Source organism: Spodoptera frugiperda, chromosome 27 (genome assembly GCF_023101765.2).
Source record: "Spodoptera frugiperda isolate SF20-4 chromosome 27, AGI-APGP_CSIRO_Sfru_2.0, whole genome shotgun sequence".
Lineage (NCBI taxonomy): Eukaryota > Metazoa > Arthropoda > Insecta > Lepidoptera > Noctuidae > Spodoptera > Spodoptera frugiperda.
Genome location: NC_064238.1, coordinates 3,472,362 through 3,486,758, shown reverse-complemented (window position 1 = coordinate 3,486,758; position 14,397 = coordinate 3,472,362). Strand labels below are relative to the sequence as shown.

At 32.5% G+C, this 14,397-nt stretch overlaps 1 protein-coding gene across 4 annotated transcripts in view; it reads right to left on the bottom strand.

Annotated features, from left to right (window-relative positions):
• Position 1: 1 nt before the first annotated feature.
• The window catches only part of LOC118263330 (zinc transporter 1), a 93,026-nt gene continuing 78,630 nt past the window's right edge, over positions 2–14,397 (bottom strand). For 2 of the 4 annotated variants that reach the window (XM_050705351.1, XM_035575249.2), the window contains exons 6-10: positions 13,498–13,610; positions 7,588–7,711; positions 6,218–6,313; positions 3,174–3,319; positions 2–2,442 (exon numbers count right to left, since the gene is read on the bottom strand). In XM_050705351.1, coding sequence (XP_050561308.1) covers positions 2,397–2,442; positions 3,174–3,319; positions 6,218–6,313; positions 7,588–7,711; positions 13,498–13,610 — 525 coding nt within the window. In that variant the 3' untranslated portion in view covers positions 2–2,396. Of the gene's footprint in view, positions 2,443–3,173; positions 3,320–4,984; positions 5,322–5,484; positions 6,314–7,587; positions 7,712–13,497; positions 13,611–14,397 lie in introns of those variants that run through there. The other 2 variants (XM_035575251.2, XM_050705352.1) reach the window with 2 other exon arrangements.

Here is a 14,397-nt window from a genome sequence, read left to right as displayed (position 1 = left end):
CTTGTTTCAATACATATTTTTATTAATTGCGCAACGCAATCAGTAATTCATTAATCAAATCAATTCATTTGTCTACGATTATTATTTGAAAAAAGATTTTTAGTCATCTGTGGTAAATAACCAGACAGTAGGTTTGTACATATAAAAAATAAACAATCAATTCTTTGTCAGGAAAAATACGATATTTTTCATAAAACATATATTGAGCCGTGCATGACTGGCTTCATTGGTCAGTTCATGAACATAAACCATACCATAATATAACATAATCCTACGAACATAAGATACAAATTAGAAAAATAATTCATCTGCAATATTTTTAAGGGGATTATCACAAACTTGTTTGATGGGTCCTCAGTTTCAAAATGTATTTTCTGTGAGGTAAGAATCGGAATTACAAGTTTAAATATTCTAGTCATGAATAAAGTCACTTTATCATTATAAAACAATGTCCAAATAGAACATAATCATAGATATGAGTAATATTGATACTATAAAAGAAATTATCTATGAAGAAATGGTCAAAATCTTCTAAGAAATATTTCAAAAAGAATATGGTACCACAGAGAGTTTGAAGGTACGATATACCATGGAACTTATCGTAACATTTGGGGCTCATGTGCAATAACTATTCCTTGCTAAATTGTGATTATCTAACTACATTATTATTGCAAAGGTTTACCCGCAAAATGTTCTACGTCCACTGCCTATGAAATGCGAGCCATCCTGGCCACTACTACCACAGAATAAAAAGGCTACTTACAGCTACAATATTACATCACATTTTAAGTAATAAAAAGTTTTCTATACTTAATAATTAGAAATATATGTTTTGTTAAACGTTTAAATGAATTTTAGCTTAGTTTATGATGCTCAAATGAATGATGGAATTTAGTTTTAGACTAAAATTATCAATTTTAAAATGCGGTTTCATAATCCTCCTTTATCTTTCAAATTCCTTTCAAGGCAACATCACTATGTTTGAAGGCTTCGATACACATTTGAAGGGCATATACTCGCTTTGTTTTAAATTATATTATCAAGCAATACTTAACATAATTATCAAGTACATATTATATTAAGATATTACTATTTACTGTAGATAAGATTGTTACCTCGTGTTGCATCACTCACGTGGAAGATGAGGTATCAGTTCATTGACCTCATTTTCCTCGAAAATTTCCTATAGTCAATAACACTATTTATTACAAAATTAATGCCACCAAAACGACTATCTTGTGATACAAAATATAATATGCGTATTGTACTTCAGGGAACAATCCAAAATTTATTAAAAACGTTTCGTGCATTACTTGAATTCTATTGGTGCACTTGAATTTGAATCGTATGGTAAAAATTATTAAGGTCTAAATTATATTTAACATCGTAGCAATATGATGATAATCGGCATTCTTTATTAGATTTTTAATCGTCTGAGTATTGCTACGTATGTAATATAATTTATTTAGTAGTCTTGAAGACATTGAGACATAAATTAGCTATTCTAACATATAAATGTTCATATAACTCACATATCAAAGTATTCAACAACAATGTTTTGGTATAAACGACCCACACCTACATATTAGTTGTGAAAATGTGAAATAATATAAGTTTTATAACTATATCCTATAACAAGATAATCTCTAAAGTTGCCCTAGCTTTTACATTAATGGAAAAGTTACATTTTCGACGTTTTTCTTAGCAATGTAAAGTTCAATATCGCGTGGCTTAAATCTCATTTTTTAATCAGTTAATATGCTTTTAAATATTAATGATTAGTTACATTTTGTGATGTGATACTTTTTCGTTTATTTTCAATGTTTTATTGGAATTTAGGTACTCAATGCTAAACTAATTTAATTTTGATGAATTTATAACATGAATAATAATAATTTTATGCAATTAGTTATGGTAAGTACTTATTTAAATAATATGAATAATACTAATGAATGAAGATATACCTAGCCTAGGTAATGTAGCGAGATTTAAAGAATTTTAGTTACAACAGCAGCCATTTTATATGATTCGTTTACATTAAATGACACACTAGAAATTCGTGTTATGTAATAGTGCCGTTTTTGATACACCAACTTAAAAACTATCCATCTCTTTTACACATAACTTAGTGACAAACATTAGACAGAGATGGCTATATTTTTGCATTTGCGAATTACAACTTTGATAAGTCGATTAAAAGGTCTAGACATAATTAAAAATAGTGTTGTCTTTATCTAATAACTTGGGAAAAAACGAGACAGATAGTTTGATTATTGGCTGGTGTGGAAAAATGAGCACATATACTTTGGTAATGATTATAAATATGAATGGAACTAAATTTCACAGCTAATGTGTAGTGAAAGTGACGGGGGTTAGTCCATAGTCGGGCCCGAGCGTCAGACCGCGAGCCGACTGTCCAGCATAGGCGACGGGAGCAGGGAACTAAAATACAAAACTTTAATTAAACTCCCTTTCAATGCGTCTTGCTGTTTTACATTTACTGACAAATAATCCAACAACATTATAATGTCTATTTTACTTAATTTCTTATTTGCTAAATTAATTTGTTTTTTGCCGACAGACTGGGTAAGTTATTTCGCTGTGGGTCACCATGACCTCTCATACCTGAATCCTCAGGGGATGGAACTTCATTAGTTGACCAGGATCCTACTCAACTGGAGAATCGATATGGTGAACCACATTGCTATTTGGGCATAGTAAACAAGTTTTATATAGGGGCAACAGTTCAAGATTTATTAGATTTTCTGCATTTATTTGTACTTTAAAATCTGTCGGCAATTGCATATATCAATGAATTAAAAAAATACATAAATTAAATACTATAATTTAATACTTCAGAAGTTCCAATTTAGCCTCCAGGATTTAAATGCGAGAGTTAAATGTTGTACTCTTTGGGCTTTATAGGAAGACTGTCATTTGACATTTGCACGTTCTCTTACTTAACAGCAGTAATTATTGAAAATATTCGACTATTCAGAAACCGCTCTAGTGTAACCAAGATCAAAAATAAATAGTGAAACATTTTCAACATCACTGCGGACCATACAATAATACGACATCTAGTTTACTTAGTAACAGAGTGGTACTGGTATCACGATAACAACATCGATAGTTAGATAATCGGATCCGCTATGCGTTGTTACTCTACTAACCCGCACTCTAAAGCTTCTAGGTTCCACGTGGTGGCTTGCCGGGGTGCGCCGGCGCCGTTCGTGGAACACATTGACTCAGTCCTAGATCCCATGGTCCGTTGCCTGCAGAGGTACGGCGTTACTGTGGGAGAAGGCGTGCTTTGTTCCTGGAATATTGATAAAACTCGTATTATATGATAGTAGATATCTATCACCATCATTTATACATTCATCATGGATGATTGCTGTGTGCCCCCCGATAAGTACAGAACGCCAACAGGTAGGTAAACCATTGGATTTTGGACTTTATAACCAAAAACAATAAAATTGAAAATCTAATATTTTTTATAGAAATAGGTAGGTTGATCTGCCTGTACAATAAATATTTATGTAACTTTACGTATATGACGTAAAATAATCATTTTATACCCCCTCCCGTCATTTTCTGTGGTTGTAAACCACTGATAAATAATTACATAGTTACAATTTCCAACCACATTTTATCATTTGATTGGGTTACTTGCCCTCATTCTCATACAAGTGCAAGACAACATTATTTACTTCACAAATTATTCCCTTATTTAACAACTGTAAGAAACTAAATAAATATCTCCGTTAGATAAAAATACCCAAGCAAACTATTATAAATAAAAGTTGCTACATGTAATAACTATCATGAGACATACTATAATTAACTAAAAAATAACGGTTTATTCATCGTCGATATTCTGAGCTAAAAACTCTACTAGTTTCAAGTCACAGAGGGACTCCTTATTATGAGCTCGAAAGTAGTAGAGCTTTTATCAATATATTAACGTGACTAAATCGTTATTTTTAGATCCATTACCAGTCCAATTTAGTTAGGAAATCGCTAAGAGAAAGACGAACGTACGTCATACATGATATGTAAATTAAATATGTATCAATTCATTATTTTCCTATACTCGACTCGTGTATGTAATCTTAATAAATATTTGATAACGATCGGCTTTGCAGATAAATAGGAACAATGCTCAATACACAGCAACAACTCATATACGTTAGTACATCAGACTCTCAAACAAACTGATATTTATCTAAAATACTTGATTTATTGTGTAATTGTGAATTACGTGATTGACGTTTGAGTACCTATTAAGAGTATACTTAAAGCAATTGAGTAATAAAAAAAATATGTGCACGTGTATAATAAATCATGTCCTTTACAAATAACCTTGTGTAAATAACGTACAATACCTAATTACAATCTACATGAAATAGACTATATACAATATTAACCGACTTTAATATACCTAAAATAAACTTTTACCTTTTCAAGCAAATATTGTTCATTCAATTTTCATACACAGTACGTCGATTACATGTCCTTCGGTAAATAAGCAACGATATCGATTAGACGACAATAGTTGCTAATGCTTCACCAATTATTAAGAAGTAGGTTACGCCAATTTCCTTAAGTGCACCCAGTAAAAGCATTCCACTTTTCTTCAAAGACACCACCATTTTTGTATACATACTTACTGTTATATATAGTATTATATATGTACACTTATATACTAGTAAAGTCATAATCCAGAAAAAGGAAGAGGTTGTTAAAATGGGTGATTAGGATCGTGTTAGCCATCCCACCTTACGTCATACTTGTGCCATATCACCCAACTGTGAATAATAAAGTGTAATAGCTCCATAACAGTGTAGATTAGATATTATCAACCACCAATAAACATGCAACTCAATTCAAATAATATGTTTCTCTATAAATTCCTCGCGTAACTCAAGTGTCATGGCGACTCTGCTAGCTAGGTTGACTCTCTAACGAAATCAAAGTCAAATCAATTGTAAACATTTTACTATTTTTATAAATCTTTTACAACAAATGAACACAGCCTCGTTAACAAACATTTGGCATTAATACAAAATCACTTATGATTTAATGAACCTGTAATAATAATAATACAACTATATGATTCAACAAATAACTTCCATACACATATAATGTTCTATACATATAAAATACAATTAATCTAACGATTTCTACATCAGTTTTCACCAATATTCTTGATATCGTTGGACATGGAGAGGGTCGGGCTGTTCATTTCGTCCACTTTCAGTGAGACCATCTCCTTGAAAAAGATTTTATCGTACCCTTATCGTTTCTAAAGTGAAAAACTGTAATTGAAATACAAATAATACTGCTAAGTGTCTGACAAACAAAATAAAACGAAATATTAGAAAATTTTGAACACCCTGTGTTTTATTCGACATAGAAAAAAAAACGAATTATAAAATAAATAAATGATACGAGTTTGGTTTGAAAATAAAAAGCAAATAGTATAGCACAAATTCAGTTTATTATGTCCATGGGTATTTCATGAAATATAGACAAATGTGTTCGACGCTTCGTTTGATAATGGATACGTGATGATAGAAGCGTATTTGTTAAACAAGTTACGTCTATTTACTTGCATTATATGCCTTAAATTGTGCTCGCCCAGGCTTTGTACAAACAGTGTCAGCGTCAGCAGTTTCTATAATAAAGGCTATAAAAACATAACCTTCTCATTACACAGTCCCCAATTTTCATATCCAGAAGACTCGTCGATCCCCTAAATACTAGTACAACTATCTTTGGTCCTAAACATACTTTATTCAAAATCGATCTTTACACTTTATACATAATATACATAATATGTACAATGATTTACTTTAACAATTATCCCAAAACCAATTTAGATTGTAAATAGATTACAGCATAATTCATTTACAAAAAAAGTCATCCAGAGGGTCATTTTGGAATTGAACCACTTACTCAATATTATCAGAATGAACAACATAAATTTTACATTACATTTCAAATATTTATACAATTTTATGACTAAATCAGACTAGTGGTTCATTTTCAATGCTTTTAAAAAAGGTGGGAAATAGTTGGAAGATTAGTAAAGAAGGTTTGAATGTTAAAGAAACCTTGGCAGAATTGGTTATAGGACCCGATATCCAAGTTTGTACTGTTATTAAGGCGCAGTGGCTAGCTACTAAATAATGTCTTCTGGTAAAAGACGCACCTGTTGGTTGGGCCCGCAACACGTCGCGTTGTGACAGAGGTCGTTCGGTGGACAGTGGAGGGCGCAGGGCGCTTCGGCGGACGCGCCGCTTATTATCTGGAAAGCAATAAGACATTTATGTTTAGATGCACAGCTAAAAATAGTAATATAATATAATGGACTTTTCGGATTTATTGGGTACTATATACTACGTTATTTTATGAGATTGATTTTTTAATTGTTGTTTTAAAATTTTTTTCTGTAGATTACAAACAAATTATAATAATACCCATTCTCTACACTCTGTATTCTCATACGATGATGATGATGATGATACTGATACTCCGTGTGAGACTATTATACATATTTTGTTTTGATGATGATGGTACTGTATGGGATGAACTAAAGATGCAGATTTAGTTCAATTAAGCTTCAGTTTTAGTCACTTATAAATAGGGTTTGTTGAATTCTAATTTTGATATTGCATTGTATTGATTCCTATCAAGTCCAATAAAATTATTCTTAACTTTTATTGTTCTTGGTCATACAAGATAATACCATTATAATGTTGCTTATCGGCAAATATTTTTAGAATAGATATGTTTAGGATTAAGAGATAGACTAATACATGCATAAGTAGGCAGACATTATATTTAATTCTTATTTTTAAGTACGATATAAAAATGCTTTTCTATTATGCACAATAAATAAATTAGGAGCGATTGTTCCAATAGACAAGTAGGTATGGAGTAAAAAGGATCAATTAAGTAGTAATTGATTCCTTCAAAAGTACATGGATTAACACTACATAATACTGTTAATCACCGTTGTCTGCTGTCTCTGTCTACAAAACCTTATGTATGAAAATATTTAGATATTTCCAAGCAATAAATAGCTCTTAGTATTAAAACATTTAATAACCAAAGATAAGCATAAAGTAGCGACTTTCAGATAACGGAAAAATCGACTTTCATACAATCGATATTCCGATATCGATATCGTGATTAATGTAACGAATAAGCAATCGTTAAGATATTTACTGTGCCGTGACACGATAATCATGTTTGACAAATAATTACTTTATGTCCTAGGCTTATTTGATGACAAAATTATGATTTTGGAGATAAAATCAAATTGATAGCGTGTTCCACTCTAAATTAACCTTTATTTCTAAATTATCAAGGTTGATTTTTTATAAAAACGTGTACCAATACAGTAAAGTTACCTGATATTATCGTTGTATATTAGTCTTTATTTGTATAGTATTAAGAATCGTTTCTTTTTTTTTTAGGATAATTGTATATTGCATGCACGTGTATCACCATGTCATTGTATATTAGTCTTTACTCCAATAGTAGTAAGGTTTATTTTATGAAATGATGTATGTTTACCTCATTTCCACCTAGTGGTAGCTCGACGAACTCCGGCTGTATGGTGGTCGAGTGTATGCCCTCGTTGTGAAAGAACTCCTTCACTTTCTCAGCTATTTTCATGTACTCCGATAGATTTCTACACCTGTAAAAACAGAAAAGGAAACAATTAGGGATATTTTTACACAAGTTTTTAGTATACAGGCGGAAGATTTACCGCATAAGGTATATTACGAGGGGGTTTTCCACTACTGTTCGGCATTGTACATTCAAATTAAACATGATATCGTTTTGTCTCATCATTCATTTTGTCGGTACTGTTTTAGAACTTTAAAATAATGAAACACTCAAAATGTTATAAACTGTCAAAGTCTTTGTTTTTTTGGCTATAGTGTAATTGTAGTGTAACTTTAGGTGCCAATAATTAATAACAAAACAACCATAAAACCTCCAAAACAAAAACCGTACCGACAAAGTTCGATTAGTAGTAAAGTTTAATTAACTTGAGTGAGTTTAATTATTTGTAGTCAAATAAATCAATTAGTTCTTTCATAAAACTCAGTCTTCGAAAGAGCGAATCGTATTTTTTGGTCGGCCATTTTATCGGTGTCGCTTTTCCTCGCGGAGAAATATATCTTCATACTGCTATTTAATGAGTATATCTCACTTGCACACTATAAGTGTGGTGGAACTGGTGGAACGGGTGGAACAGCATGTATATTTGTCACACTGACAAACAGTTCGATCCGCCGACTAAACCGCTCTTAACAGTGGTCCACACGTGTCCATTCCTTCACATATATCCTTAATAATTACCATTGAAAAACACCATTGATAAGTCATTTTCATATATTTATTGCCGTAAAGTACGTGCTAGAGCATACAGTTTGAAAATAAGATGTTTTACAAGCGATATTCTCACACAATGACGTTATAATTTAAACAAAGAGCATTTATCATTGATTGTTATTTCAACACGCGTTAGCATTGCTCTCGTTTTAAAATATACAATGGGGATGTTTATATTTTTTTCGTTCGGCTGCGCTCCGGTGTATTTTGTTACGAGGCGGTCAAATTCGGTTACTGAATTTATTATAGAAGTGTGGATTCATGACTTTATTATTGTTTAGTATTTACAAAATGACGGTTATGCAATATGCACTGGTCGGATATAGGGCAGAGAAGGAAAATTAATATAATTATTTTTGATTGATATTCAAAGAGTGACTGTTATAGAGGATTTACCAAAAATCGACAAGGAAAGAGGTTTTAGTGGCTACTGGTTAATTACAACCACGAGGCACTAATATCTATTTTTATTAAGTACTCTATATATTTGTCGAGTAATTTCTGATCAATTATCCGCAGAGGGTTTTATTGGAATATCCTGGCATAATAATTAATTGTGATTAGTTAGTTGAATATATAATACATTTTGACCAAGGAAACTACCTTAAATATGCAAAAACTTAGAATCCAGAGTTATAGCCAGGCCCCTTTTATCTAAACAGACTTCAGTACAGCCAAAAACGAAAGTACGATTACGTAAGAAATTCATTTTCATTTGGGGTCAATAATTTAATAAAGCCAGTAAAACACGTATACGCGGTGCAAAATAAAGGCGCCAGCGCATTGGTTCATTGACATTGATTCTGGGACAAAGACTAGTTTGGATTGGCTCGTTGCCAAAAGCAATTCGTGAAACGTTTTTCAAAAACAAACTCCACTGGGTGAGCTGGAAAATCGCTTTTGTATTAAAAACACACTTTTTTTCAGTTTTTTTCACACGGTTTCACACTATTTTTGGGGTCAAACAAGTGCTTTAAAAATACCTGAATCTATGTTTTCTTTTTCATATAATGTTATCATTTGTGACATTGCGCTCAATTCACATTTTTATAAATACGCCGATAGATATATTTTTGGCACATATTGCTAATTATTTCGTGTGGTTTACAAAGCTATCAGACTGGTACTGCCGCACTTAGAGACATTTAATGATTAGGTACTTTAACTGTTCCATTGTAACTATTTTGTATCGAAAACAATTAGGTACCAAGGACACGGTTAAGCAAACATTAAATGACTCTGAGTACGGCGGTTAATTCTATATTTTCGTGTGTTCTAAAGAAAACATTTTTCTATTCTATTTTTATTAACATAGAATGCACTGATTCCATGAATCACCAACACAAGAAAAGTTACGTAGCTAAGAATTTTTGAAGCGATTTTCAGTCTTTATAATCTAGAGTCGTGAAAGCGATTCTAAGCATTAACTCAAAGTTATAGGTTTAAACATGTTCAAGTATTAATTTAACAAATGATATAGAGCGCCCTAGACACACATATAGGGACCAGATTGGCGATATATTAAAGAAGGGCCAAATTAAAAGTACCTTTAACCGAATGAAGCGAAAGAGGTGTGTAAGAATCGTAGCAATTGACGTTTCATTGTCTCTGCCTACCCCTATGGGAGCCAGGCGTGAGGTTATGTATGTATACAGCAAATTAAATGTACCTTCTACCTAGATATACACCTAAAATACATATAGTCATGTATATTGACACTGTCTCTTCAAGCGTTATCAGGCTGCACTAAAAGGCTTTGCTTATCTCTTTATTGACGCGGCTACAGGCTACAGAGAAGGAAATAATTCCGACTGTATATAATGTACTACACACATACATAATGTACTTGACCCAGTTGCAATGAACAGGTTCTTAATCGTACGCTGATTTGTACAATAATATACGTTAGAACAATATTTTGATAATGGCTTATGATAGAACAGAATTTAATTTTGATTAATTTTGAGTGAGTTTATTCGTGTGGTCTAAATAAAGGTCTTATTTTCACTTTTTCAGCAGCTTTTCAACCTTTATCAAAGCCTAACTCGAGACCATTTATTGAATCCATAAAGAAAAAACGTTTTAAAGAACCCTTTATCGCAATAAAAAGAAAGTTCGAGGAAAGAATTTCAATGGCGTACCGACTAACTGAAGTATTATAAATCCTAATTATACTACAAAATAGGCTGTAGGTTTAGGTTGCCTACTTGTAAAGTATTTTTAGTACCTAGCACTTAAGTTAGCCTAGATTTCTTTACTATTTTATTTTGTCACGTAAATAGTGGCATTGGACGGAATCGGGGATTTAGTTTACTTTTAATGTCAAGGAATATATACTACCTAATTTCCTTTTACCCTACAAACGTTTAACAATGCTTTTTCATGACGGTGTGTTCTGTAAAAGGCATTAAAAGGTAAAAGGTCATTGTCGTTTCGTTTTTTTACATGAAATAGAAGACATGTCTGTCAGTTGGACTAATTGAATTCGTCTATCCATTTCATATCGGTAAAAGCTATAAAAACTGGATAACATCGATGTTTCATTACCATCAATCATCGCTAAAACAAATAGATTACAGAGAGAGTTTTATGTTACAACTAGCTAATGCTCGCGGCTTCGCTCGTGTGGATTACGTGACTAATAAAAGTAGTCTAAGTTACTCCTTAGTACATCAGCTGCCAATAAAAGTCCCGTCAAAATCGGTCCAGCCATTTCAGAGATTAGCCAGAATAAACAGACAGACAGAAATTTGAAAAATCATTTTGGTATGTATGCATGTATATTCATATGCATGTAATAAAGACCGGTAATATTTCAATATCACAAAGAGAAACTTCAATGGTATTTATTAGCCTAAAAGTCTAAATAAGTCTAGATACTAACACTTCTTAATGAAAATGCATTTCTAGCTAGATTTACATTTCGGAAAAGCTATATAGAAATTAATTCCTTTACTCTTCCTTCCTTATTTACCTGTCATATAAAACTTTGACCATTTATTATTTCTTTACCGCAATGGTGGTCATGTTTATTTACAGTTCATGATTAATTTCAAACACAAAGAAAATGAGGAAATATGTGCGAGAAATGTTCAAGGATCGTTTTCCTATTTTAAGCACATTACTAAAGATGCTTCCTTACGGCGCTAACGAGGAAGGACTTTGTTACAAACACAAGGGATTAATGAAACACTGTACTCGAATAACATGGGACTTAAAAACACTGGTGTCTTATTTTATTACAACATGTGTTTTGTTAGTGAAACGTAGTTATAAACCAACTTAGTAATAGGCTAGTTTCCTACAAGTCGAATTCAATACTCTTATAGAAAAGTCAGAAACCATGTTTAGTATGAGATACAGACTGATGACCTCATCACATTTTTAAGTCAAATAGCAGACTTATTATTATAAACTTAGCTAGAAAAATTAAAAAATTAAGTAGGTCATCAAATCAACGAATGAAAGTGATTATTTTTTTTATATTTTAACTGAGAAAAGTATCTACCTAAGTGCCCGCGACTTCAACCGCTTTTTTTAACATTTACGTAAGGAATTAGAAAATCGAGTCTTCAGCTTTTCTCGAGATTTTCACGAGTTGTACCTCTTCGATCTTTGACCTTGCGTTGTCTGTCATATACTTAATCACCAGTAATGAATGCATTTTAATTGTTAATTGATATAATTCATTCTTATAATGATACATAAATTCACAAAGAAAATTCTTAGTAGCATTAGGTAGGTACTAAAAATTACAAGAATAGAAATAGTAATAGATGCAAGCAAGCAGTCTGGTCCACCAGCCAACCACCAACGCAGAGGTTTATTGGTGTTCCCATTTAAACTATGCAGCCTTCATTTGGCGCCGCATCTTGTTATTCGCCCTCATTTTTACTAAATCACCATTTCGACCCCTTTTCATATAAATAGGTTTATCACTATTCAGCTATTTTAAAATGTCACACTTCTCTGTGACATTCATTTCGTATGTTGGACATGTTTAGTGTGTTTAGAAGTGAACGATTTAATGGACTATTTCCCAATTTCGAGGTAATAACCATGGACACCGCTACTCGTCTTTACGCAGTCTGTAATTGCGTAACTTCATGGAATTCTTGCGTTTTTTTTAATGGTATAAGCCGGTAAACGAGCAGACGGATCACCTGATGTTAAGTAATCGCCGCCGCCCATGGACACCCGAAACACCAGAGGCGTTACAAGTGCTTTGCCGGTTTTTTGGGGGTTAGGAATTTAAGGGTTGTTGGGGAATCGAGGATTGGGAAGATTTGGAAAGGGCTAATGGGTAAATTGCGTGTTTTCTTAATTCAAAAACTAAGTGATGCATTTAGGTTAGCTAATATGTGCACCTCAATTATTTAGTCAGTGATGATCCAATACCCTTTTCGAGTAGGACTCATACTAGCGTGACTAATTCGTAACTTCCTTTAATAATAAAATTATAACCGAGATTTATCTGCGCCTTATCTTGCAATGTGTTATTGAATTCAGCGGATTATGTGACTAGTGCGTCGGATACGGTACAATGAACAATTTGTGTTATAGCTTATAGAAACTTAGAACATATTATTATAACACATTGCGTATCTATTTAATTTATCCCAGTTCAAGTAAAGCAGACGAAATGAAGAATCGTTCATATAGAAGTACAATAGACTAATTTATTCGTCTACCAAAATCTCAGGGCATCGAACGAGTATGAACCTACGACCTTGACCTGTGAAGGTCAACGTCAAAAGAATTTCATTTCAATTATTTCTTGTCTACATGTTCAATGACACAGTTGGAAAATGCTTATTATTTTATCTTACTGATATTATAAATGAGAAAGTTTATGAGTTTGTGTGTGTATGTTTGTTACTCAATCACGCCAAAACGGCTGAAAGGATTGGGATGAAATTTGTAATAGGGGTAGTTTATGGTCCGGAATAACACATAGGCTATAATTTATCCCACGGGAACGCAGACGAAACCGCTGGCAGAAGCTAGTGTGAAATAAACGTCAAGTCAGAAACTTTGACTTTGACCTTCGAGAAAATAGGGTTGTCAAAAAATTTTGCTTACCTAATATGAGCGCTGGCGATGATTCTGTCTCCAGCTAGCTGCCACACGTGGAACTCATGGACTGCTAGAACGCCATCGACTTTTTCCAACAAACGCCTCTGTATCGCATCCACCTGAACAAATAAATAACGTCAGGATTGTATAGCTTATCAATGAGCAAACAATTGTAGCACCCGTGTTTATTAACATCGTAGAAAGTGGCTCGTGTCGACAATAAATTTAAAATAACACGAGCTTCGTACACTCTGTGTGGTTTGATTGATTGTTTATTTAACGTTGTAATATTTGTTTATTTCACATGAGAATTACAATTTATTGTTTTAGTTTCTATTTACATACTAAAAATATCAATGTTAGAATAGAAAACATTGAATTGTGAACGCGTCAAGTTCATTAACTTCGCTTGTGACCACAAAACCTGGTCAGCTGAATGAGAGTACAATTTACTGTGGTAAATAAACACAGAGGAAATAGGAGTTCCGCATTTCACTTCAAACAATAATAGAATCCAAACAATGAATATTTCAGCAAAGGTAACAACACCCGAAAGTGTCAATTTTCAAGGCTTTTTTATTGTTATTTATCTAAAACCACATTTCAATTCTTTGTAAAAAAAAATGCTGTGAACTGTCAAAACATACCATTAATCACTCCAATTATCTACAAGTCTGTTAAATTGGTCAAGGTTCAGTCGAACAAATATTTTTATATTTTTTTGGCACTCCTTTCTGACAAGAAGCACGTACCAATATAATCCTATTTGCTGTTTGCAATTTACTTAGAAAGTACACATTAAATATATTATCTGATAAAGACCATTAAAATATAAGTTGTTTACAGTGTAAAGGACCTACTTAAGAAGCTAGTTTTTAATCTGACATAAGTAGCCAGTTATTTTTC